This window comes from Caretta caretta, chromosome 11 (assembly GCF_965140235.1).
Source record: "Caretta caretta isolate rCarCar2 chromosome 11, rCarCar1.hap1, whole genome shotgun sequence".
Taxonomy (NCBI): Eukaryota; Metazoa; Chordata; order Testudines; family Cheloniidae; genus Caretta; species Caretta caretta.
The window spans coordinates 68,578,009-68,596,806 of NC_134216.1; the positions used below are offsets into that span (position 1 = coordinate 68,578,009).

Genomic DNA, 18,798 nt, shown 5'->3' on the forward strand with positions numbered 1-18,798 from the left:
AGTCCATCCCTGTTCTGCTGAATGCTTAAGCATGTGCTTAACTTTAACATGTCTTTAACTTCAACACATGCCTCAGTCACATGTAGGTGCTTAACGTTTAGCCTACGTTTCAGGGCTTTGCTGAACAGAGCTGGACTTCAGCACCTGCTTATATGCTTTGCTGGATTGGGGCCTTAAGTATTATGACGAAGGTCTCATCTAAACTACAGACCTATATCACTATAACTACGTCATGCAGAGGTTTGAAAAGTCCACACTCCTGAGCGACGTAGTTTATAGCAACCTAACCCCCTGCATAGACAGTGCTATGTCGGCGGGAGAAGCTTAAAGTGTTTTAACTGTAGACTTCCTCTATGTCTAAGAATAAAAGTCCAGTTCTGTTAATCAAGAATCAACCATTTTCCTCCCCGAAAACTCCTTCAGAAGCTACTAAAGGTTATTGACCTCAGCTCCTTATCGAGTTAGCACAAAGCAGTAATTTGGTGCAGTCACAAAACTCTCTATATTTTCCTGTTGGGTTACACAGCGCGCTGTGATGAAGGACCAAAGTCAGTCCTGATGAAGGGAGAGCAACTGCCATTGACATTAAGGCTATAAGGTGGATAGAAAGCTGGCTAGATTGTCGGGCTCAAAGGGTAGTGATCAATGGCTCCATGTCTAGTTGGCAGCTGGTACCAAGTGGAGTGCCCCAAGGGTCAGTCCTCAGGTAGGTTTTGTTCAATATCTTCATTAATGATCTGGAGGATGGCAGGGATTGCACCCTCAGCAAGTTTGCAGATGACACTAAACTGGGAGGAAAGGAAGATACGCTGGAAGGTAGGGATAGGATACAGAGGGACATAGACAAGTTAGAGGATTGGGCCAAAAGAAATCTGATGAGGTTCAACAAGGACAAGTGCAGAGTCCGGCACTTAGGACGGAAGAATCCCATGCACCACTACAGACTAGGACCGAATGGTTAGGCAGCAGTTCTGCAGAAAAGGACCTAGGGGTTACAGTGGACGAGAAGCTGGATATGAGTCAACAGTGTGCCGTTGTTGCCAAGAAGGCCAATGGCATTTTGGGCTGTATAAGTAGGGGCACTGCCAGCAGATCGAGGGACGTGATCGTTCCCCTCTATTCGACATGGGTGAGGCCTCATCTGGAGTATTGTGTCCAGTTTTGGGCCCCACACTACAAGAAGGATGTGGAAAAATTGGAAAACATCCAGCAGAGGGTAACAAAAATGATTAGGGGACTGGAACACATGACTTACGAGGAGAGGCTGAGGGAACTGGGATTGTTTAGTCTGCGGAAGAGAAGAATGAGGGGGGATTTGATAGCTGCTTTCAACTACCTGAAAGGGGGTTCCAAAGAGGATGTATCTAGACTGTTCTCAGTGGTAGCAGATGACAGAACGAGGAGTAATGATATTAGGAAAAACTTTTTCACTAGGAGGGTGGTGAAGCACTGGAATGCGTTACCTAGGGAGGTGGTGGAATCTCCTTCCTTAGAAGTTTTTAAGATCAGGCTTGACAAAGCCCTGGCTGGGATGATTTAGTTGGGGATTGGTCCTACTTTGAGCAGGGGGTTGGACTAGATGACCTCCTGAAGTCCCTTCCAACCCTGATATTCTATGATTCTATGATTAATGGAAGATATTGCTGCTTATGCCAGGACTGATTTGGGTCTAAGGCCTTTTGCAGAGAAATGCTTCCAAACCCCATAATGCCCCTCACATTTCTAGTGCTGCTTGGATTTTTCATGCAAAGGAAACTATTGACCACAGTCACAAAGGGGTAGATTACAAATCGTCGCTGTCTCTTTAACAATTTTATGTTTCAATTGACCTGTAGACCATAGGAATCACCAGAATGTATCAGACCTGGGGTCCATTCAGTCCCACATTCTGTCTCTGACTGTGGCCAGCATCAACTGCTTCAGATTATGGGGCAAGAAACCCCTGCAGTAGATCGTTATGGGATAATCTGAGCACAGGGAAATATTTTTCCTACCCCCATTCATTAGAGGTTGGTTTATGCCTTGAAGAGTGAGTGTCTCCATCACTTCCAAAACTCTTGGGGTTAAATCCTGGCCCCATGGAAGTCAGTGATGTCACTGATTTCAATGGACACAGGGTTTCACCATAATTTGTTTTTACATTCTTTCTATTATAATTCTGGATATTCTTGGCATCTGTCTAAATGTCCAGTCCTTTTTGTAATCTTGCTAAGCTCTTGGCCTCAATGACAGCTGGTCTCAAAGAGCCCCAGAGGCTGTGCATTGTGTGAAATCACGCTTCCCATTCCCCAGTTTTAAATTTGCTGCCTTTCACTTTCATTTGTATTTTCGTTTCTTGGAGATCAGGATTCTCTCTGCAGTGCCTTCCCACAAACAGAAATACAAAGCTACGGCGCACTGGAAACAAGTTCCGAAGGGTTTGCAAGCTTATCTAACCTCATTATTTTTAGGGATAACCCAATCAGCGATGGGTCCAAAGCAAACCCCGAGCTCTGAATACTCACCAAATTGTGATCCAGCTTCCGTAATTTCAGTTGGTCCCAACCAACACCCCACGATCAGTACCTCACTCCCATTTTGAATTTAAATGCATTAAACAATTCTTTGCTGATGACTGATCTACATTCTTCTTTCGTCTCAAAGAGTCTTCGAAGCCTTAGATTACCCCCAGTTTGAGACCACATCAGCTATGTTCTACAGTAATGTGTCAAGATTCATTTTTCTCCCGGGGGGGGTTATCAACCAAGTCTAATACTTGCAGCACAGTATTCTGCTACTTCTCCAAAAAGCCAGCCTGCGCTGGAGACTCAACAAGAAGCTCTCTCATTGGGATTTGCTTGACCGGAGCCCCTCTCATTATTCACAACATCATACCTTTTCCATGATCGCTCGAGTTTCTGGGGTGTCTGGTGTATACAGAATCTTCCCAAACAGCATAGGTTTGAGGAAAGACCATATTAAAGCTCCAGTAGAGGTACTAACCAAATCCAGATAAAACGATAAGCAGAAAGGTGCTGCAAGGCAAAAAAAAAACAAATAGCACAAATAAAGTAGACGCACGAAACTCCCCAAGAGTATTTTTGTTGCTGTGTCCGATTAATGTCTGCATAACCCTCTCTGCACTGACTGACGTAATACCTCTTGACAGAGCTAATCCACCCCAAGGTCTCCTGTTGCTGAAATCAAGACAACAAGATTCTCATTGTTCTAGCAGAGCTTTTTTTGCTTTAAGGTTAAATGACTTTTGTGAATGAGGAGGAGCTAATAATGTTAGTGCAGCTGGAAAAATGACACATTAGGATGAAAGCATTGACCTGTCAAGTCCTAAAACCAGCCCACCACAGGAACTGGGAGATGAGGGAACATTAAGCCGCCACCCTACTCCACTCAGAAGCCTTTTAAACTTTATGAAAATAAGTCACCCATAAGCATAGTGAGCCAGATCCTCAGCGGGTGTAAATCAGCACAGCTCCATTGAACAGAAGTATGCAGATTTGCACCAGTTGAGGGTTTGGCCCAGAACAGCTGCTCGCTGGATCTAATCAGAAATGCTTGGGTCAGCTCCCAAATGTTTCTGTCCCAGTGTTCAAACAAACAAGCAGCTCTTTTTCGTTACATAAAATGGAAGAGACAGATGCCTAGAGGAGCAAGACCTATGTCGAGAAAAGGGACTTCATGAGTTCCCGTAGAGTTGTGGAAAGCAGCTGTGTCCCCCAGTCACATCGACTCCCACCTGGCTTCTGGAGCCTGATTCCCACAGACGGGCTACTGCAGGCTTGGGGGAAGAGAGGGACAATGCCATGAAGGCTGCATTCCCCACTTCTCCACCGGGATCTGCCAGCTCCAAGGCGTCTCCACTTGCAGAAGTGGCAGGGATACCCCGACCCAAGCTGTCATATCATGCAGCATCTTGCACAAAATAATACATCACATTCCACACAAACTGCTACATCAGGAAACATTACAGTTCCATGATCAATCAATCAGTGCTCCACAAAGAATTGATACAATAACCAGCTGGTGGAAGTCGGCATAGCACCATTGATTTCCATGCAGCTTTGCCAGTTTAACCCAGCTGAGGATTTGGTCTGAAGCATTTCTGTGCCGCTAAACCTGTAGGGGCTAGAGCTGTTCAAAACCTTTTTTTTAAAAACTACAAAAAATTTCAAGATTTTTTTCCAATTGTTTCTCAAGGTTAGAAAGGAACCCACGAAAAGAACATTTACTTTACCAAAACCCAGAGTTTTCAATAACCAAAAAACTGTCACCCCATTTAGCTAGTGGCATCAGAAAGATGCAAGGGAAAAAGTAATGAAAAATTTTAAAGATGTCAACACAGGTTTTCACAAAATTTTCATGAAAAAAAAGCAAGCAATTGTTCAATGAAAAGTTTTGTCTGAAAAATTTCAACCAGCTCGGGGGGTGGGAGGAAGGGAGTGATTCTCATGATGAATCAGGGAAGCTCCATTGAAGTTAACTGAGTTACGCCAGTTTACAATTAGTGCAAAAGAGAACAGAATCTAGCCCACACATTTTTAAGCTGACCTTCTGTTTAAGTCTAACTACATTCTCTGAGAAAGCGAATAGTTTCAGTGTTTTCTCTTGTGGCGCGTCTTTCGCCGCAAACTCACTGGGATCCGGGGGAATGCCATATTTCCGCATTATTTTCTGTATATTTTCATCCTGGATAGAAGAACTAGGTCTTTTTGGATCTCCAAAATTAGGCAGCAAAGATTCAAAAAACAAGGGTGTGATTTCCTCATTGCAGAGAGCTTTCGAAATGGACTTAAATGATCCATGAGCTATTGTTATGTTGGTTGTTTTAAACAATGCCTACGGGACAAAAAACAAAAGCAAAAAGACACACCTGCATGTTTAAAGCATCTTATCTCAGTGGGAGAAGTAAACCACATTTATGCTGGCTTTTGGATGAGAGTTTATCTGTGTACAAAACAAGGGACTTTACTTGGAAAACCTTGAGACTTTGCATGCTTATTCATAAATATGAATGAAAAGCATAAATATCAAAGGATACTTTGTGCTGATATGTGTTAGCGGTTGGCAAATTTATAGAAAGGAGTTGAGAACCCAATCATGAGACATGCTGGAGGTCTCCTGTAAAGTGCAGAGCATCCTCAACTCTCATTAATTTCAAGGTGGTTTATTCCCTGGAGTATGTAGAGCAAGATTTACTCCCATAATGCAAAAGATGCATAATGACAGGACAAGAGATGAGCTGCAGAAGGATGGTTACCCAGCCCTAGGGATAGCGTAAGGTACCATGACCAGCCAGTTGGCTGATAAGTGTAATCACAATGATAAGTGTGATTACAGCCTGAGCCAAAGCTCACTGAAGTTGATGGGAGACTTTCTATTGTCTTCTGTTGGCTTTGGATCAGGCCCATGGTAGCGGATGAACCCCTGTTTTGGGGAACCCGCCAGCCCTGCCTCTTCTGCCCAAGGCCCGCCCCCCCCCCCCCCGCAGACATGCTGGAGCCCCAAACCCCCCCTTCCACCATAAAAGAAGAAGCCCCTGTCTGCCCACCACAGCCACATCAGGCCGAGCCTCCGCCCCTCCTGACTCCCCCCCTCTGAGCACTAGGCGGCGCCACCAGCCTCCCTGTGTGCCAGCCCAGCCTCAGAGCCAACCCGAGCCACCGGCCCCCTTGCCCCGACCCCCACCTCCGCCAGAGTCAGGCTGGCACCAGTGCCGGGCCTAGCCGCTGGCCTCCCCCAGCGCTGGGCCATCCTCCACCCCCGCTCCAGAGTCAGCCCGGGCCAAGCTGCCGGCCACCCAAGCGTTAGCTCCTCCCACTCCTGAAGGGCCCCCACCCCGCCGAGCTACCGGCTCCAGCACCCGGCTGAGCCAAGCCGCCAACCCCCCAAGAGCCAGACCAGCCCCAGTGCCGGGCCGAGCCTCCTCAGGCTACTAGCCGCTGGCTCTCCACGTCCCCTCCTCCTCACTCCCCCATCCCAAGGAGGAGGGATGCAGCGAGCAGCGGGGACCTGGGGGTGAGGTGTGGAATGGAGGAAGCAGTGGGGTCTCAGGGAAGCAGCCCGATCAGGCTCTTGCTGTGTCACTCTCAAGCATAGGTGCTGGAACTAGGGGTTCCAGCACCCCTGCTCTCGTGCTGTGTTTACTAGCCTCTTGTTGGGTCTTTTCAATGTGGCTGCAGGTCTCCTTTAATCTCCTTCTTAGTTACCCCACTTCAACATAGCTGTAAGTCTTTTGTGTTTTCATTCCTCCCCTTGCCCATATTGACCATGTGACTGCTACCTATGTCATTCCAAACAAGAACATTCTAGGTACCCTGACAGAGACTTGCTGACCTCTAGCTACTTCCCTGGATGTACTTAGAGATTCTACGGCCAACACTGTGTAAGTACTCCAAAGGCATTTTAGCTCAGGACCATTCCCATGCTAATACACACCTTGGAGAGGGGCACATTTCTAGACTGCCGTAGCTTTTTGAATGAATTAATGGCTTCTAACAGCGGACGCATGCCAGATGCCACCTGGTTCCTGAAATGTTCCATCTCTTTCAGGAGGCCTAACATCTTGTCCATTGATTTCTGCAGTTCTTTGGGGAAAAACATCTAGAAGACAGAGGAAGGAAGAAAATAACTGTCAGCATATACACACCTACCTAGCACTAATTCTTTGGGGTCAGAGGTGGGATTTACAGAAGTGGTTAAGTGCCTTAGGAGCACAAATCCCATAGGAAATCAATGGGAAACTTGTACTCCCAAGTCACTTATCCACTTGTTGAAAATTCCACCCTGGAACTTTAGGTATCGCTCTAAAGAACCTGGCTCTGAACAGTTAAAATGTGGGAAGGTTTGTTTTGAGGATGGCTGGAATACAGTAGAAGACCCTCAGCACAAAAACCATGGGCCACCCAATGAAATGACTAGGCAGCAGATTTAATTCAAACAAGAGGAAGTTATTTCTCATACAGTGCACAATTAACCTGTAGAACTCACTGACATGGGGTGTTGTGATGGCCAAAAGTATAACAGGTTCAAAAAGGAACTAGATGCATTCATGGAGCTTAGATCCACCTGTGGCTATTAGCCAAGATGGACAGCGATGCAACCCCATACTCAGGACAACCTTGACTGCCAGAAGCTGGGAGGGGAAGAAGGGGGGGATCTCTCCAAAATTGCCCTGTTCTGTACACTCCTTCTGAAGCTCAGGTACTGGCCACTATCGGAGACAGGATACTGGACTAGATGGACCATTGGTCTGACCCAGTATGGCTGTTCTTATGTCCTTGTGTCAATCACTACAGAGCCAAGTTCACTGTCATTCTCATTTGATTGCATTGTTCAGAAGGACAATTATTTCAGCATTGTTAAAGGCGTATCGAAAACATACTTGTTGACGAATCATACCTATTTTAGCATATGGTTGTCACCAACGGTAGTCACACATATTGAATATTTGATTGGCCATAACAGCAATTGCAACATTATTATGGATTGGGCAAATAAATATCACAGAACCTTTTACAGTTTTGGATTTAGTGGGATAACTAATTGGTACAGTGAGCCTTAGCCCAGTGTCTTGTATCCATTGGAACCTGGGTTCACATCCTGACCTAGGCTAGGATGGTTGGATGGTGTACCAGGCAAGAGTAGCTTGTGAGCCAGTTGGATGGTGTACCAGGCAAGAGTAGCTTGAGAGCCAGGTCCTAAGTTGCTGTAAATCAGTGTGGCCCCAATGGTTACAACTGAGGCATGCCAATTTACACCAGCTGGCTCTATAATGGACAGTTGTCTTAATGTATATGTCAGCATAGGTATGCAATATAACATTATTTGTTATTTCATACACAAGGCCAGATCCTCAGCTGGTGGGAAGCAGCCTAGCTCCATACCAGTACAGGTATACCAGATGAGGATCTTAGCCACAGTAGCTAATAAAAGCCAGAAAAGTGCTCTAAAAATCCAACACAAACCTTGTACAGAAAATTGTAAATGTCTAAGTGACGTAAGAATATGACCCCCAGAATGTAAGACTGGCGGGTCCTTTCTGGGAGTGACAGGTTGCAGAACTCCTTTACTACTGCGTCTAGCTTTGGGTCGATGGAATGGACGTCACACGACTCCAGCTGGAGAATCCGAGAAACGAGCTGTATTTGCACAAAAAGCAGGAGATTGGTACATTATTAGGTTACTCCAACATGCATGGGTTAAACGACTGCTTCTAAACTCTTCCCCAACATCACCTTCCAATGCTGTAGACTAAGAAACATACCTTCTCCTCCCTATTATTCCTGCATGGAGAATCAAAGCAGAATGGTAGTGCTTTAACACATTTTGCACAGGCTGAAATGACCCGACAGTTTAACTTTCCCAGTGATTGACAAAGTTGGGGGTTGGATAAAAGTGAGCTGTTTGAGACTGAAACGAGACAAGATGATGGTGAGGCTCTGAGGCAGGGCTAGGGGAAGAGGTCTTTGGAGCCGAATCATTGAGGATAGCGTGTCCATCCTTAGCTGAGATTCATTGTCTGCAAGGATATTTTGGATCCCAGGGGTAGCTCTTATAATTATTGGTGGCATCAGTGGCCAGAAATGCCCTTTTCCATCTGCATTGCCACTGTTTCTCTGCAGTGTGGACCTCACCAAAAATATCCACGCATTTGTGACCACTGAACTGGATTACTGCAATGCACAATGCACTAGCTAAATATTTCAGCAATCACCCACTATGTGACTACCCACCGGCTACTCGTGTCAGTCAAAGAACATACTGCTCTTGGTCTCCAGAGGCTGCTCTGGCTTACAAAGTTCTTTCAGTTACAACTCAGGGTGTCTATTTTGATCTATAAAGCACTATAGAGTTTGTGTCCCTTAAAGATCATGTATCTCCCTCTGCGTTCCCACAGGAGCAGAGATTTGCTGAGCTGCTTTCATTAATAGCCCCTGGATTTAATTATTTGAGTGCCCAATTTAAAGGGACCTTCAGCTAGAATTAGGATAAACTTACCTGAGTTGTGTTTTCTGGGAGAGGCATTTCCATCAGGGCTTTGATACTTGCTATGGACATTCCTGCTTCATTTCTGAGCTCCTCTTTGAGCTGGTCGACATTTTTAAACATAGCCATTAGCATTTCTTTAAAATAAAAAACCAAAAAATGATATAATGGTTTTCTCCATACTTACAGAACTATTATATATCTATGCACAGAGCACCTATGTTAAGACAGCGGAAGAGAAACATTTTTGCCCAGACTGAAGATGTTGTGCATGTTGGCTGAGAGGAGCACTACCGGTCAAACATGTCTGAATTTGGATGGACCATTTGTCAATCTGTAAGCCTCTGGCAGACCTAGGGATTTTTGGAGCCATAGCTTTTGGGGCCTGCACCGAGCACAGTTTGCCTGTACATACGTTTAGGACCTCTGACGGCTTGAACCAGCAACTTTGACTCAATAGGAGTTTTGTAACTGACTTCCGTAGGCCTACAGCCTGTCCTAAAAAAGAAGCCAATGGACATAGCACATGCTTACTTCCGTCACCATATAGCTTTCATAAGACAATCTGTGAAATTTGCCTCAGAAAGGCCAACAGCAACAAGTAAATTAGCGACCATTCTTATAAACCAAGGTTTTAAAGTAAACAGGTAAAACTACCTTGATTTTGAGAAGCTGTTGCATTCTCAGTGGTATTCATCATGGAACTCATTATAGCCATATACCGCGGGATATCTTGAAAATAATCAATTTGCGGTACATTTTCTTGAATCCTTAAATTTTAAAAAATGGGAACATTAAAAGAAAATAAAGGGTCCACATTAATAATTTCAGGAAGAAACACTGGTGTAGAAGAGCTTAGAGAAGTCCTTACCAATTCATTTGTGACTGGATTTTGGTGGGATCCCCAATCAGTATATCTCCAAGTTCTCGAAAAACCCTGTTGTGATGAACTACATCTGTCATAAGGTGATTGCTTAACTCAAAGCTGTGAAGGAGCTTCTCATGAAATTGACTTTGTTCACACAGTGCTTCAAAGCTAACAGTAGGGAGCTGACAGATACGCTGCAGTGATTTAAAGCTCTTGTAGTCACAAAGAAGTTTTATCATGCTTCGGAGGCGAGATGTCTTTAAATTAAAAAAAGAGAGACAGACGCAAGTTACAGAAAAGGATGATCAGAAGTGGTCTTTAGGCTAAAGGATATAGACATTGCTTTGATTTTATTCAGGATTCAGCTTTCGAGCCCTTTAGTTCAAAAGGTCTTAAAATGAACTGAAATTCACAGTGACTGTTCCCAGCCCTGGAGAGGCAGAAAGGTCCAGGGACTTGACCTGGAATTCTCAGCTCCTAATTCTGCTGCTGTCTTATGTGACCTTGAGCAAGTCACGTCTCTTCCTGACTCTGGCTTCCCCTCCCACCCTTTATCTGCCTTGTCTATTTTGATTGTAAAGTCCTTAGGGGAGGGATTATCTTTTACTATGTGTTTGTACAGTGCCTAGCTCACTGGGGCTTATAGGTGCTGTTGTAAGAGAAACAATTAACAACAGTGTTACATCCTGATGTCCATTACACCACTTTTGTGATTTTGCACAGTGTATTTGACTTCTCTCATATATTTTCAATAAAAGTTAAGCATTGTAAACAATTCCGAGTGTGCGCTCTGTGACCCCTTCAATAATATTTAGGTGTTTAAACTTAAATATAGGACACTAACTTCAGGTACCTGTGGTGAAAGCCCCACACCTGCTCTGGTTCCTTGATACTGTTTTAAAGAGCTAGAGTGGCATAAAGAAACCCTGGTTGCAGCCACAGAGGAGTCCCCTATTGTAGGCATGTGGTAGACAGCTACTCTAGCCCACTCTCCTCTTGGTCTGCAAGTTTGGGTCAATCTACTTTGAAAAAAAAAACCCACAATCCTGTGGCAGCAGGTTTCAGAGCCTGGGTCAACTTACTAGGGCTTGTGTGGCTAGCAGCACAAGGCTCAAAATAGCAGCATAGACATTACCACTCAGGCTGGAGCTCAGGCTCTGAAACCCGTGTTTCTGCTGTTCCCTTCCAGAGTGGTCTGGGGAAAAACTGGCTATTTTTATTTTCAAGAAAGACATATCAGCACAAGAAAAGATGATACACTGGCATTACAATGCCAACCCTGGCACTAACTAATTCCTGGGACAGGATCTCCAGCAATGAAAACTCTTATTTGTTAATTATTTATTATTAATTATTATTATATTATTGTTCCAGTTGTGCTGAGGGACCCCAATCAGCATAAAGACTTGCCTTGCTAGGTACAGTGTAAACATATTTAGAGAGAGTCCCTACCCGGAAGAGCTTACAATCTAATGAGACAAGCAATCATAGACAGGAATATGCCAGCAGAACGCCAAAGGTGCATGTCTTGTTAGTTACAGGGAAGATTTTCCAGTGGCAGTTAGAGATGCCTAACTCCCATCGACTTTCAGTGGGACTTAAGTGCTGAATTGTCATTTGTGCCTTTGAAAAATCTCCCCATGCATGATTTTTCAAATGCACCTGTGGGAGTTAGGGCCACAAGTCTCATGGGAATGGTGCCCCTAACTTCACTAAGCACTTATGAAAGTCTCACGAGTGGCTTGAGCCTTAAAAATACGGATAAACCTTCCATCCATCCAACAAGGAAATGAACTGCCAGTCACAAGCCACACAGCACTGATTGCCTCTTCCAGAGGGGTGATGAAAACCACTGTAGTTCGGAGTCAGTCCGGGCAGACTCTGAGCACCTCCCTTTGCTCCCAAACATGTATGGGGCATTTGCACTGACCATGTGGGAAAGAGCGTTCTCTGGCCTGGGTAATGGTAACCCCAAAGCACAGGCAGCTGCAGTAAGATCAAGCTGCATTTCTAGCTCACGTCAGGTGTTTTAAAACCTGTTTTCTATATGCTGGTTTCCTGAACGCTTCATTGCACACTGATGTAGTATCAGTGCGGGGTTCCTCTGAGTCAGCATTTTAAGCAGACTTACCTTTGACTGTAGGATCTCTGGAATAGATGCATGTTTCTCATAGATGCCATTTTGAGTGAAAGGAGCTTCTTCTAGCTGAGCGTGGTTCAGAAGACGTGTTATGTTTTCTGCAAGGGAAAATAAGTTACTTTAGATGACACACAAGATCTTACAGAAACCCTGCACAATGGAAAACTGAACTTCCTCTTCAGGGGCCTGCTTTCCGCAGGTGCTGAGTGCACGCAGTTCCCATTGAGTTCAAATGGTGCTTAGCACCTCTGCAGTCATGCTCTCAGGCCTGGATTGTACCCCTATGGTCCAGCTTGTGAGAGCCTCACCCCCACTTGGACCCTTTTACGACATGGCATTAAAGGGACCGAGTGATATAAAGGGGCTCTAAGAGCCCCTGTTGCAGCCAGAGAGTTCCCCCAGGACAGGCATGGCAGGAGACAGCCATAAAACGACATCCCGAGAAGCCCTCACATAGCAGCATTGCCCAGGAGCAGGGTAGGAACCGAGAGTCACAGGCTGGTCCTTGCTTCCTTCTTGCTCTGGGGGAAGTAATCTGCATCAGCCCTTTTACTAAAACCCTTAATGAGTCTGCCAAGATTTTTCAGAGATCACCTTCAAGATAACGCCCCCCACAATCCAGAAACACATCCCATAATGGAAACAACACTCATGAAAGCATACGAGACCTAGTGAGTCGGTAACACCTCGTATGTGAGGCAAACAAGCAACTCCGGTGCTGCTGTAAGTATGTACCAAGCGTGTTCATATGAAACACCATTATACCAATGGAAGCTTAGCTCTCAGGATAATGGCTGCCACTTTAAAGGATTGTAGAAGCTGCAGCAGTACACAGCAGAGGAGGAAATACCAGATTGATTTTACTAAGGACTCACTATTTAGGAGTCAGCAGCATACATTTTACTAGCCATGCAACCACAAAGGGAAGAGTGTTCCATGTTTTTATGATTACTGGAGTGGACAAATTACACTGATACCGTGACACATCTAAGGACCAAAAAAATAAAAATCCATGAGACGAATCAAAAGGGACCTCATTTTCAGAGGTGCTGAGCTCTCACGGCTCCAATGGACTTTCAAGCACACTGATAACACGCAGCACCATTTCTTCATGTCATTACACACAGCATTTTAAAAAGATAGGCTTAAGACATTACCAGATAACTCCCACAGAGTTAATGAAATAATTATTACCTGTCAACTCATTGTCTTGCCTTCCACTCACATTCATTAAACAGATCAAGTATGGCTTGTAAATGTTATCGGCTGATACCTGTAAGATGGCGTTTTCCAATTCTAAAACCAGAAACCTGAAAAATAAGACTGGAATAAGTCCTTTTCGGCTTAAAAGAAACAAGGGGCATTACTGAGTAACCTGTCAGCAGCACTAGGGCTAGATCTTCAGATGGTGTAAATCAGCATCACTTCAGTGAAGTCAATTAATTTACATCAGCTGAGGATCTAGTCTGTGATATTTAATCACTGAAGATGCTCCTGCTTTTTACTGCATTGATCTCTTTTGCCATTATCTCACCAACAACAGGAGAAGTCCTCTGCGGAAATTCACTCTGAGACAATGAGCAAAAGGAAATGTATGTTAAATGGTCACTCATTTGAATGAAAGTGACTGATTTTAAAGGCACAGTAGGGAAAACTAAGAAGCAGGTGGCAGTCATTTAACGAGGGGGAAGAGGCAAAGGAGTTTAGTTTCCCTAGGGTGAGATTTTTCAAAAGCATTTAGCATTTGGTTGTTCTCTCTCTATAGCCAATGGTTAAAACTCCCATTGACTTCAATGGGAACAGAGATAGGCCAACACTGAGCACTTTTGAAAATCTCCCAGTGTTCGTGTGGTTTAGTGACTATGAAATCTTCCTCACCCCCATGTTCTCAATGTCTGTGTGGATTGGAACCATAAATAAGGGTGGTAGGTCTCAGACACAGAATCAGAGAAATGGAGGGTTGGAAGGGACCTCAAGAGGCCATCTAGTCCAGCCCCCTGCACAGAGGAAGGGTCAAATAACCCTTGAGCAACCTGATAGGTGTTTGTCCAACCTGTTCTTAAAAACCACCAATGACAAAGATACCACAAGCTCCCTATTCCAGAGCTTAACTACCCTTATAACTGGAACTTTTTCTTAATATCGGAATTAAATCTCCCTTGCTGCAGATTTAGCTGATTATTTCTTGTTATATCTTCAGTGGACTTGAAGAAAAATAGATCCCCATCCTCTTTATAACTGCCCTTAACATACGTGAAGACTGTTACCAGGTCCGCCCCTTGGTCTTCTTTTTCAACGCTAAACTTGCCCAATTTTTTAAACCTTTCCTTATAGGTCAGGGTTTCTAAGCCTTTTATCATTTTTGTAGATTTCCACTGGATTCTCTCCAATTTCTCCATAGCTTCCCTAAAGTGTGCCACCCTGAAATGGACGCCGTGCTGCAGCTGAGACCTCACCAGTGCCTAGCAGAGCAGGACAGTTACCTCACATTTCTTACGTACGACACTCCTGTTAATACACCCAGAATGAGGTTAGCCTTTTTTGCAACTGTATCACATTGCTGGCTCATATTCAATTATTTACCTACTGTAACCCCCACATCCTTTTCAGCTGCACTACTGCCTAGCCAGTTATTCCCCATTTTGTAGTTATGCATTTGATTTTTTCCTTCCTAACTGCAGTACTTTGCACCTGTTTTTACTGAATTTCATCTTGTTGATTTCAGACAAATTCAACAATTTGTCAAGGTTGTTTTGAATTCTAATCCTCTCCTCCAAAGCACTAGCAATCCTTCCAAACCTGTGGGCATCCACAAATTTTACAAGCATACTTTCCACTCCATTATCCAAGTCATGAATGAGAATATTAAATAGTACTGAACCCAGAACAGCCCCCTGAGGGACTCCATTGGACACATTCCCCAAGTTTGATAGAGAACCATTGATAACTTCTCTTTGTGTCCAGTCTTTCTGATAATTTTGCACCCACCTTGTAACAATTTAATCTAGACTATGCTTTCCTAGTTTTTCTTATGAGAATGTCATGTGAAAAGGTGACAAAAGCCTTACTAAAATCAAGATATATTGTGTTTACTATCCACTAGGGACAAAGAAGCAAATTAGGTTGGTTGGGCATAATCTGTTCTTACAAATCTCTGTAGGCTATTATTTATAACCCTATTATCCTCTTTGGGCTTACAGACAGTTTAATACAATTTGTTCCAGTATCTTTCCAGGTATCAAACTTTGGCTGAGTGGTTTATAATTCCCCAGGTCCTCTTTGGTCCCGTTTTTAAAGATAGGCACTACGTTTATCCTTCTCCAGTCCTCTGGGACCTCACCTGTCCTCCAGGAGTTCTCAAAGATCATTATTAATCATTCTGAGATTGCTTCAGCCAGTATCTTAAGTACCCTTGGGTAACTTCATCAGTTGTAGCCAACTTGAATACACCTAACTTATCTAAATATTATTTAACCTATTCTTCCCCTATTTTGTCTTGCGGCTCTTCCCCCTTGTTAATATTAATTGTGTTGAGTATCTGGTCACAATTTACCTTTTTAGTGAAGACTGAAGCAAAACAGGCATATTAAACATTATAGCCTTCTTGATGTCATTCATTATTAGCGATCCTTCCCTACTAAGTAGGAGACCTACATTTTTCTTCATATGTCTCTTGCTCCTAATGTATTTATAGAACCTTTTCTTATTGTATTTTATGTCCCTAGCTAGGTGTAGCTCATGTAACTTCAGTGTAATGTTGCTCCTTTAATAGCCAAATAAAATAAACTGGAAGCCAGAGGTCATTGTAGATTCTACAAGAAATTGTGACAGTTATGAAATTGGAAATAAATTAACTTACTGTGCGACCAAATTGTTAGGAGACAGGGTTTGTTCTCCTTCATTCCAAGTCAGGCTCTTATTGAAAAGGGTTTTTGCCATAACACTGAAAGGATGAGCAACACTGTCCAATACAGTATTGAAATCAGCTCTGTTAGGGGCAGACTCTGGGTTGAGGTCCGTTTTCAATAAGATTGGCAGATCAGAAGAGTTCAGTTTCTTAAGAACATAATGAGCAGCTTCTATTATTCCTGGAGATAATTCGCTGTCAGCCAGATCCCTCTTCATCACTTCCAGCAGCTTCACATACCCCGCCGCTTTGGTCAGGTTCCATTTGGTGCTTAGCAAGTTGTCAACTGCTTCCCAGACTCTGGAGAAATTATTCCATTCAGAGAGGCTGGCAGCACTTTGGACCATCTGTAGCAGTTCATACACGCTGGAGTTCCGCTGGACATCAGCCTGGACATCACTGAAGAGAATGAACAAGTTCTTCCAAGCCACTGAGCTGCTCAAGAAATTTTGTGAATTCATGTCCGTCTCATTCAAAATAAAAGCAATCAAACTGCTTAAAGGATGAGAATTAAATACTCTATCCATACTCTGAAAAGCTGGTGGTAGGCACGTTGTATTACTCTGGGGCAGCTCCTTAGAGATGGCTGTCAGGGTTTGATACTTTCCTTCTATCCAAGGATTCTCAAACTGAGAGACAGTATTTAAGTTTGAAAGAAAACTAGAAGAAAACTGTAACGACTGGATAATACAAGACAGCTCCCTTGAAAAATATTCACTATTGTTTTTGAAGATGCTAGCAAATTCTGGAGTCTGCTCTAGATTTCTTACTGCAAGCTGAAACAATTCAGTAAATGATTTATTTTCCATTGTTCTGGTCTGAATGTCCATGGAAGTAAACAGGAATTTGCAATGGCTTCCTGGTAAGAACTCGGGTAGTGTGGCATTTTTAAACAGCATCTGAAGTGTTATGTAAAAAATGTCATGGACAGAGCAGTTCTGTGGCTTTTTGTTGTCATTGTTACCTTCCTCCAGGAAGGGACTCAAAGCTAAATGCAAGAGATCCAACACTTTTGCTTCTAATGAAGTATTGTGCTGTAAGGAAGTCTTGTTAAATTCCTTTTGAAATAGCAAGTGTGAGAAATTATAGACAGCATCAATTTTTTCTTTATTGGATGCTTCACCCAATCTGGTGTCAGAAAGGATTTTCATTCCCACCCTCAATATTTCAAGCAATCTCTGGGTGGAGTTATTGTCAAAATTCATCCATCGATCAATAGTTTCCAATTCACTGATATTAAACTTTTGTTGCAAGTCATTTATAATGAATATACTCCTTTGTACTGCTTGCAAATATTTTGAGACATTCGCTTCTCTGGCATCTTCTCCACCATACTCTTGGGATGCAAGTTTTATCAACTGCTCCAATTCGTTACTAAAATGGAGACCTGAGCCATTTTTCACTGTATGTAAATCTTTTTGCAATGCATCTAAAAGTGACTTGTAGGCAATCACATCGGTGCTGCTCCATTTCATGGACCGCAGTATTTCAGCAATGTGCCAGTAACTGTTGAGCTCATTCCACTGAGCTCCATCAGTGGAATTTTGGATATACTGCATTAGTTTAGGCAGGGAAGAGATCAATAGGTAATGCTGAGTTATGTTCACCTTTGCCATGGTAGCAAGGAGTTTTTGGAGGGATAAAAGCTCTTTATTTATGAGTTTATACCAAATTACTCTAGTTAAGTTTAAAAAACATTGCGTTTCCTCTGAATAGGGATTAGTATAGAAAAGTCTTTCAGCGGGGATCTCATTTGATGGGGCAAATCTTTTAAACATCCTCTCCAAGTCAGGCTTGTTCTTTGTGGCAGAAGTTGAGTTGAGGAAGTGTTTTAACAAACTAAATATACCTTCCAAATCTGCGAGTTTCATTCCCAAGCTAGAGTTATGAAGGAACTGATGTGCTTTTGCTTTTCTGGGAGCTAATTCAATGTCAACAACATTGAGAGCTTTTTTCAGTATTTCCAATAGTTTCACACTGGAATCCACTTCTGTCAGGTTCCATTTGCTGATCATCAGATTGCCAATGCTCTTACAGACTCTTGAGAAAAGTCTCAATTCAGGCTGGTTGGAGGCATTTTGGACCATCTGTACCAATTCATATATACTGGCATTCCACTGGGGAACAGTTGGCAGAAGACTGGCAGTAGACAAAGGCAACCTATTCCAGTCCAGTGAACTGCCAGAGAAATTTTGTGACTTCAAGTCTGTTTCATTCAAAATAATAGGAATCAAAATGTTTAAAGGATAAGATTTAACTACACTATCCAGATTCTGAAAGGCTGGTATTAGGCACGTTGCATTACTCTGGGGAAGCTCCTTAGAGATGGCTGTCAGAGTCTGATACTTTTCTTCTATCCAAAGATTCTTAAAGTTAGAGACAGTATTTAAGTTTGAAAGAAAACTAAAAGAAAATTGTAATGACTGGATGATACATGACAGCTCCCTTGAAAAATATTCATTATTGTTTTTGAAGATGCTAGCAAATTCTGGAGTCTGCTCTAGGTTTCTTACTGCAAGCTGAAACAATTCAGTAAATGTTTGATTTTCCATTGTTCTGGTCTGAATATCCATGGAAATAAACAGGAATTTGCAATGGCTTCCTGGTAAGGACTCACTTAGTGTGACATTTTTAAGCAACATCTGAAGAATTATGTGAAGAATGTCTTGGACAGAGCAATTCTGTGGCTTTTCATTACGATTGTTATTTTCCACGAGAAAGGGACTCAAGACTAAATGCAAGAGATCCAACACTTTTGTTTCCAGTGAAGTATTGTGCTGTAAGAAAGTCTTGTTTAATTCTTTTTGAAGTAGCAGATGCGAGAAATTATAGACAGCATCAATTTTTTCTTTGTCGGATGCTTCGCCCAATCTGTTGTCGTAAAGGATTTTCATTCCTGCC

General features: G+C 43.2%; 1 protein-coding gene across 1 annotated transcript in view; it reads right to left on the minus strand.

Annotated features, from left to right (window-relative positions):
- Nucleotides 1-16,258, minus strand: part of ABCA12 (ATP binding cassette subfamily A member 12) — an 86,222-nt gene extending 69,964 nt beyond the window's left edge. The window contains exons 1-10 of the mRNA XM_048869959.2: nucleotides 15,850-16,258; nucleotides 13,185-13,300; nucleotides 11,982-12,088; nucleotides 9,854-10,107; nucleotides 9,640-9,752; nucleotides 8,995-9,119; nucleotides 7,962-8,135; nucleotides 6,433-6,597; nucleotides 4,632-4,833; nucleotides 2,875-3,014 (exon numbers count right to left, since the gene is read on the minus strand). Of these exons, the coding sequence (XP_048725916.2) occupies nucleotides 2,875-3,014; nucleotides 4,632-4,833; nucleotides 6,433-6,597; nucleotides 7,962-8,135; nucleotides 8,995-9,119; nucleotides 9,640-9,752; nucleotides 9,854-10,107; nucleotides 11,982-12,088; nucleotides 13,185-13,300; nucleotides 15,850-16,244 (1,791 nt within the window). The 5' untranslated portion in view covers nucleotides 16,245-16,258. The remainder of the gene's footprint in view (nucleotides 1-2,874; nucleotides 3,015-4,631; nucleotides 4,834-6,432; nucleotides 6,598-7,961; nucleotides 8,136-8,994; nucleotides 9,120-9,639; nucleotides 9,753-9,853; nucleotides 10,108-11,981; nucleotides 12,089-13,184; nucleotides 13,301-15,849) is intronic.
- Nucleotides 16,259-18,798: the final 2,540 nt, after the last annotated feature.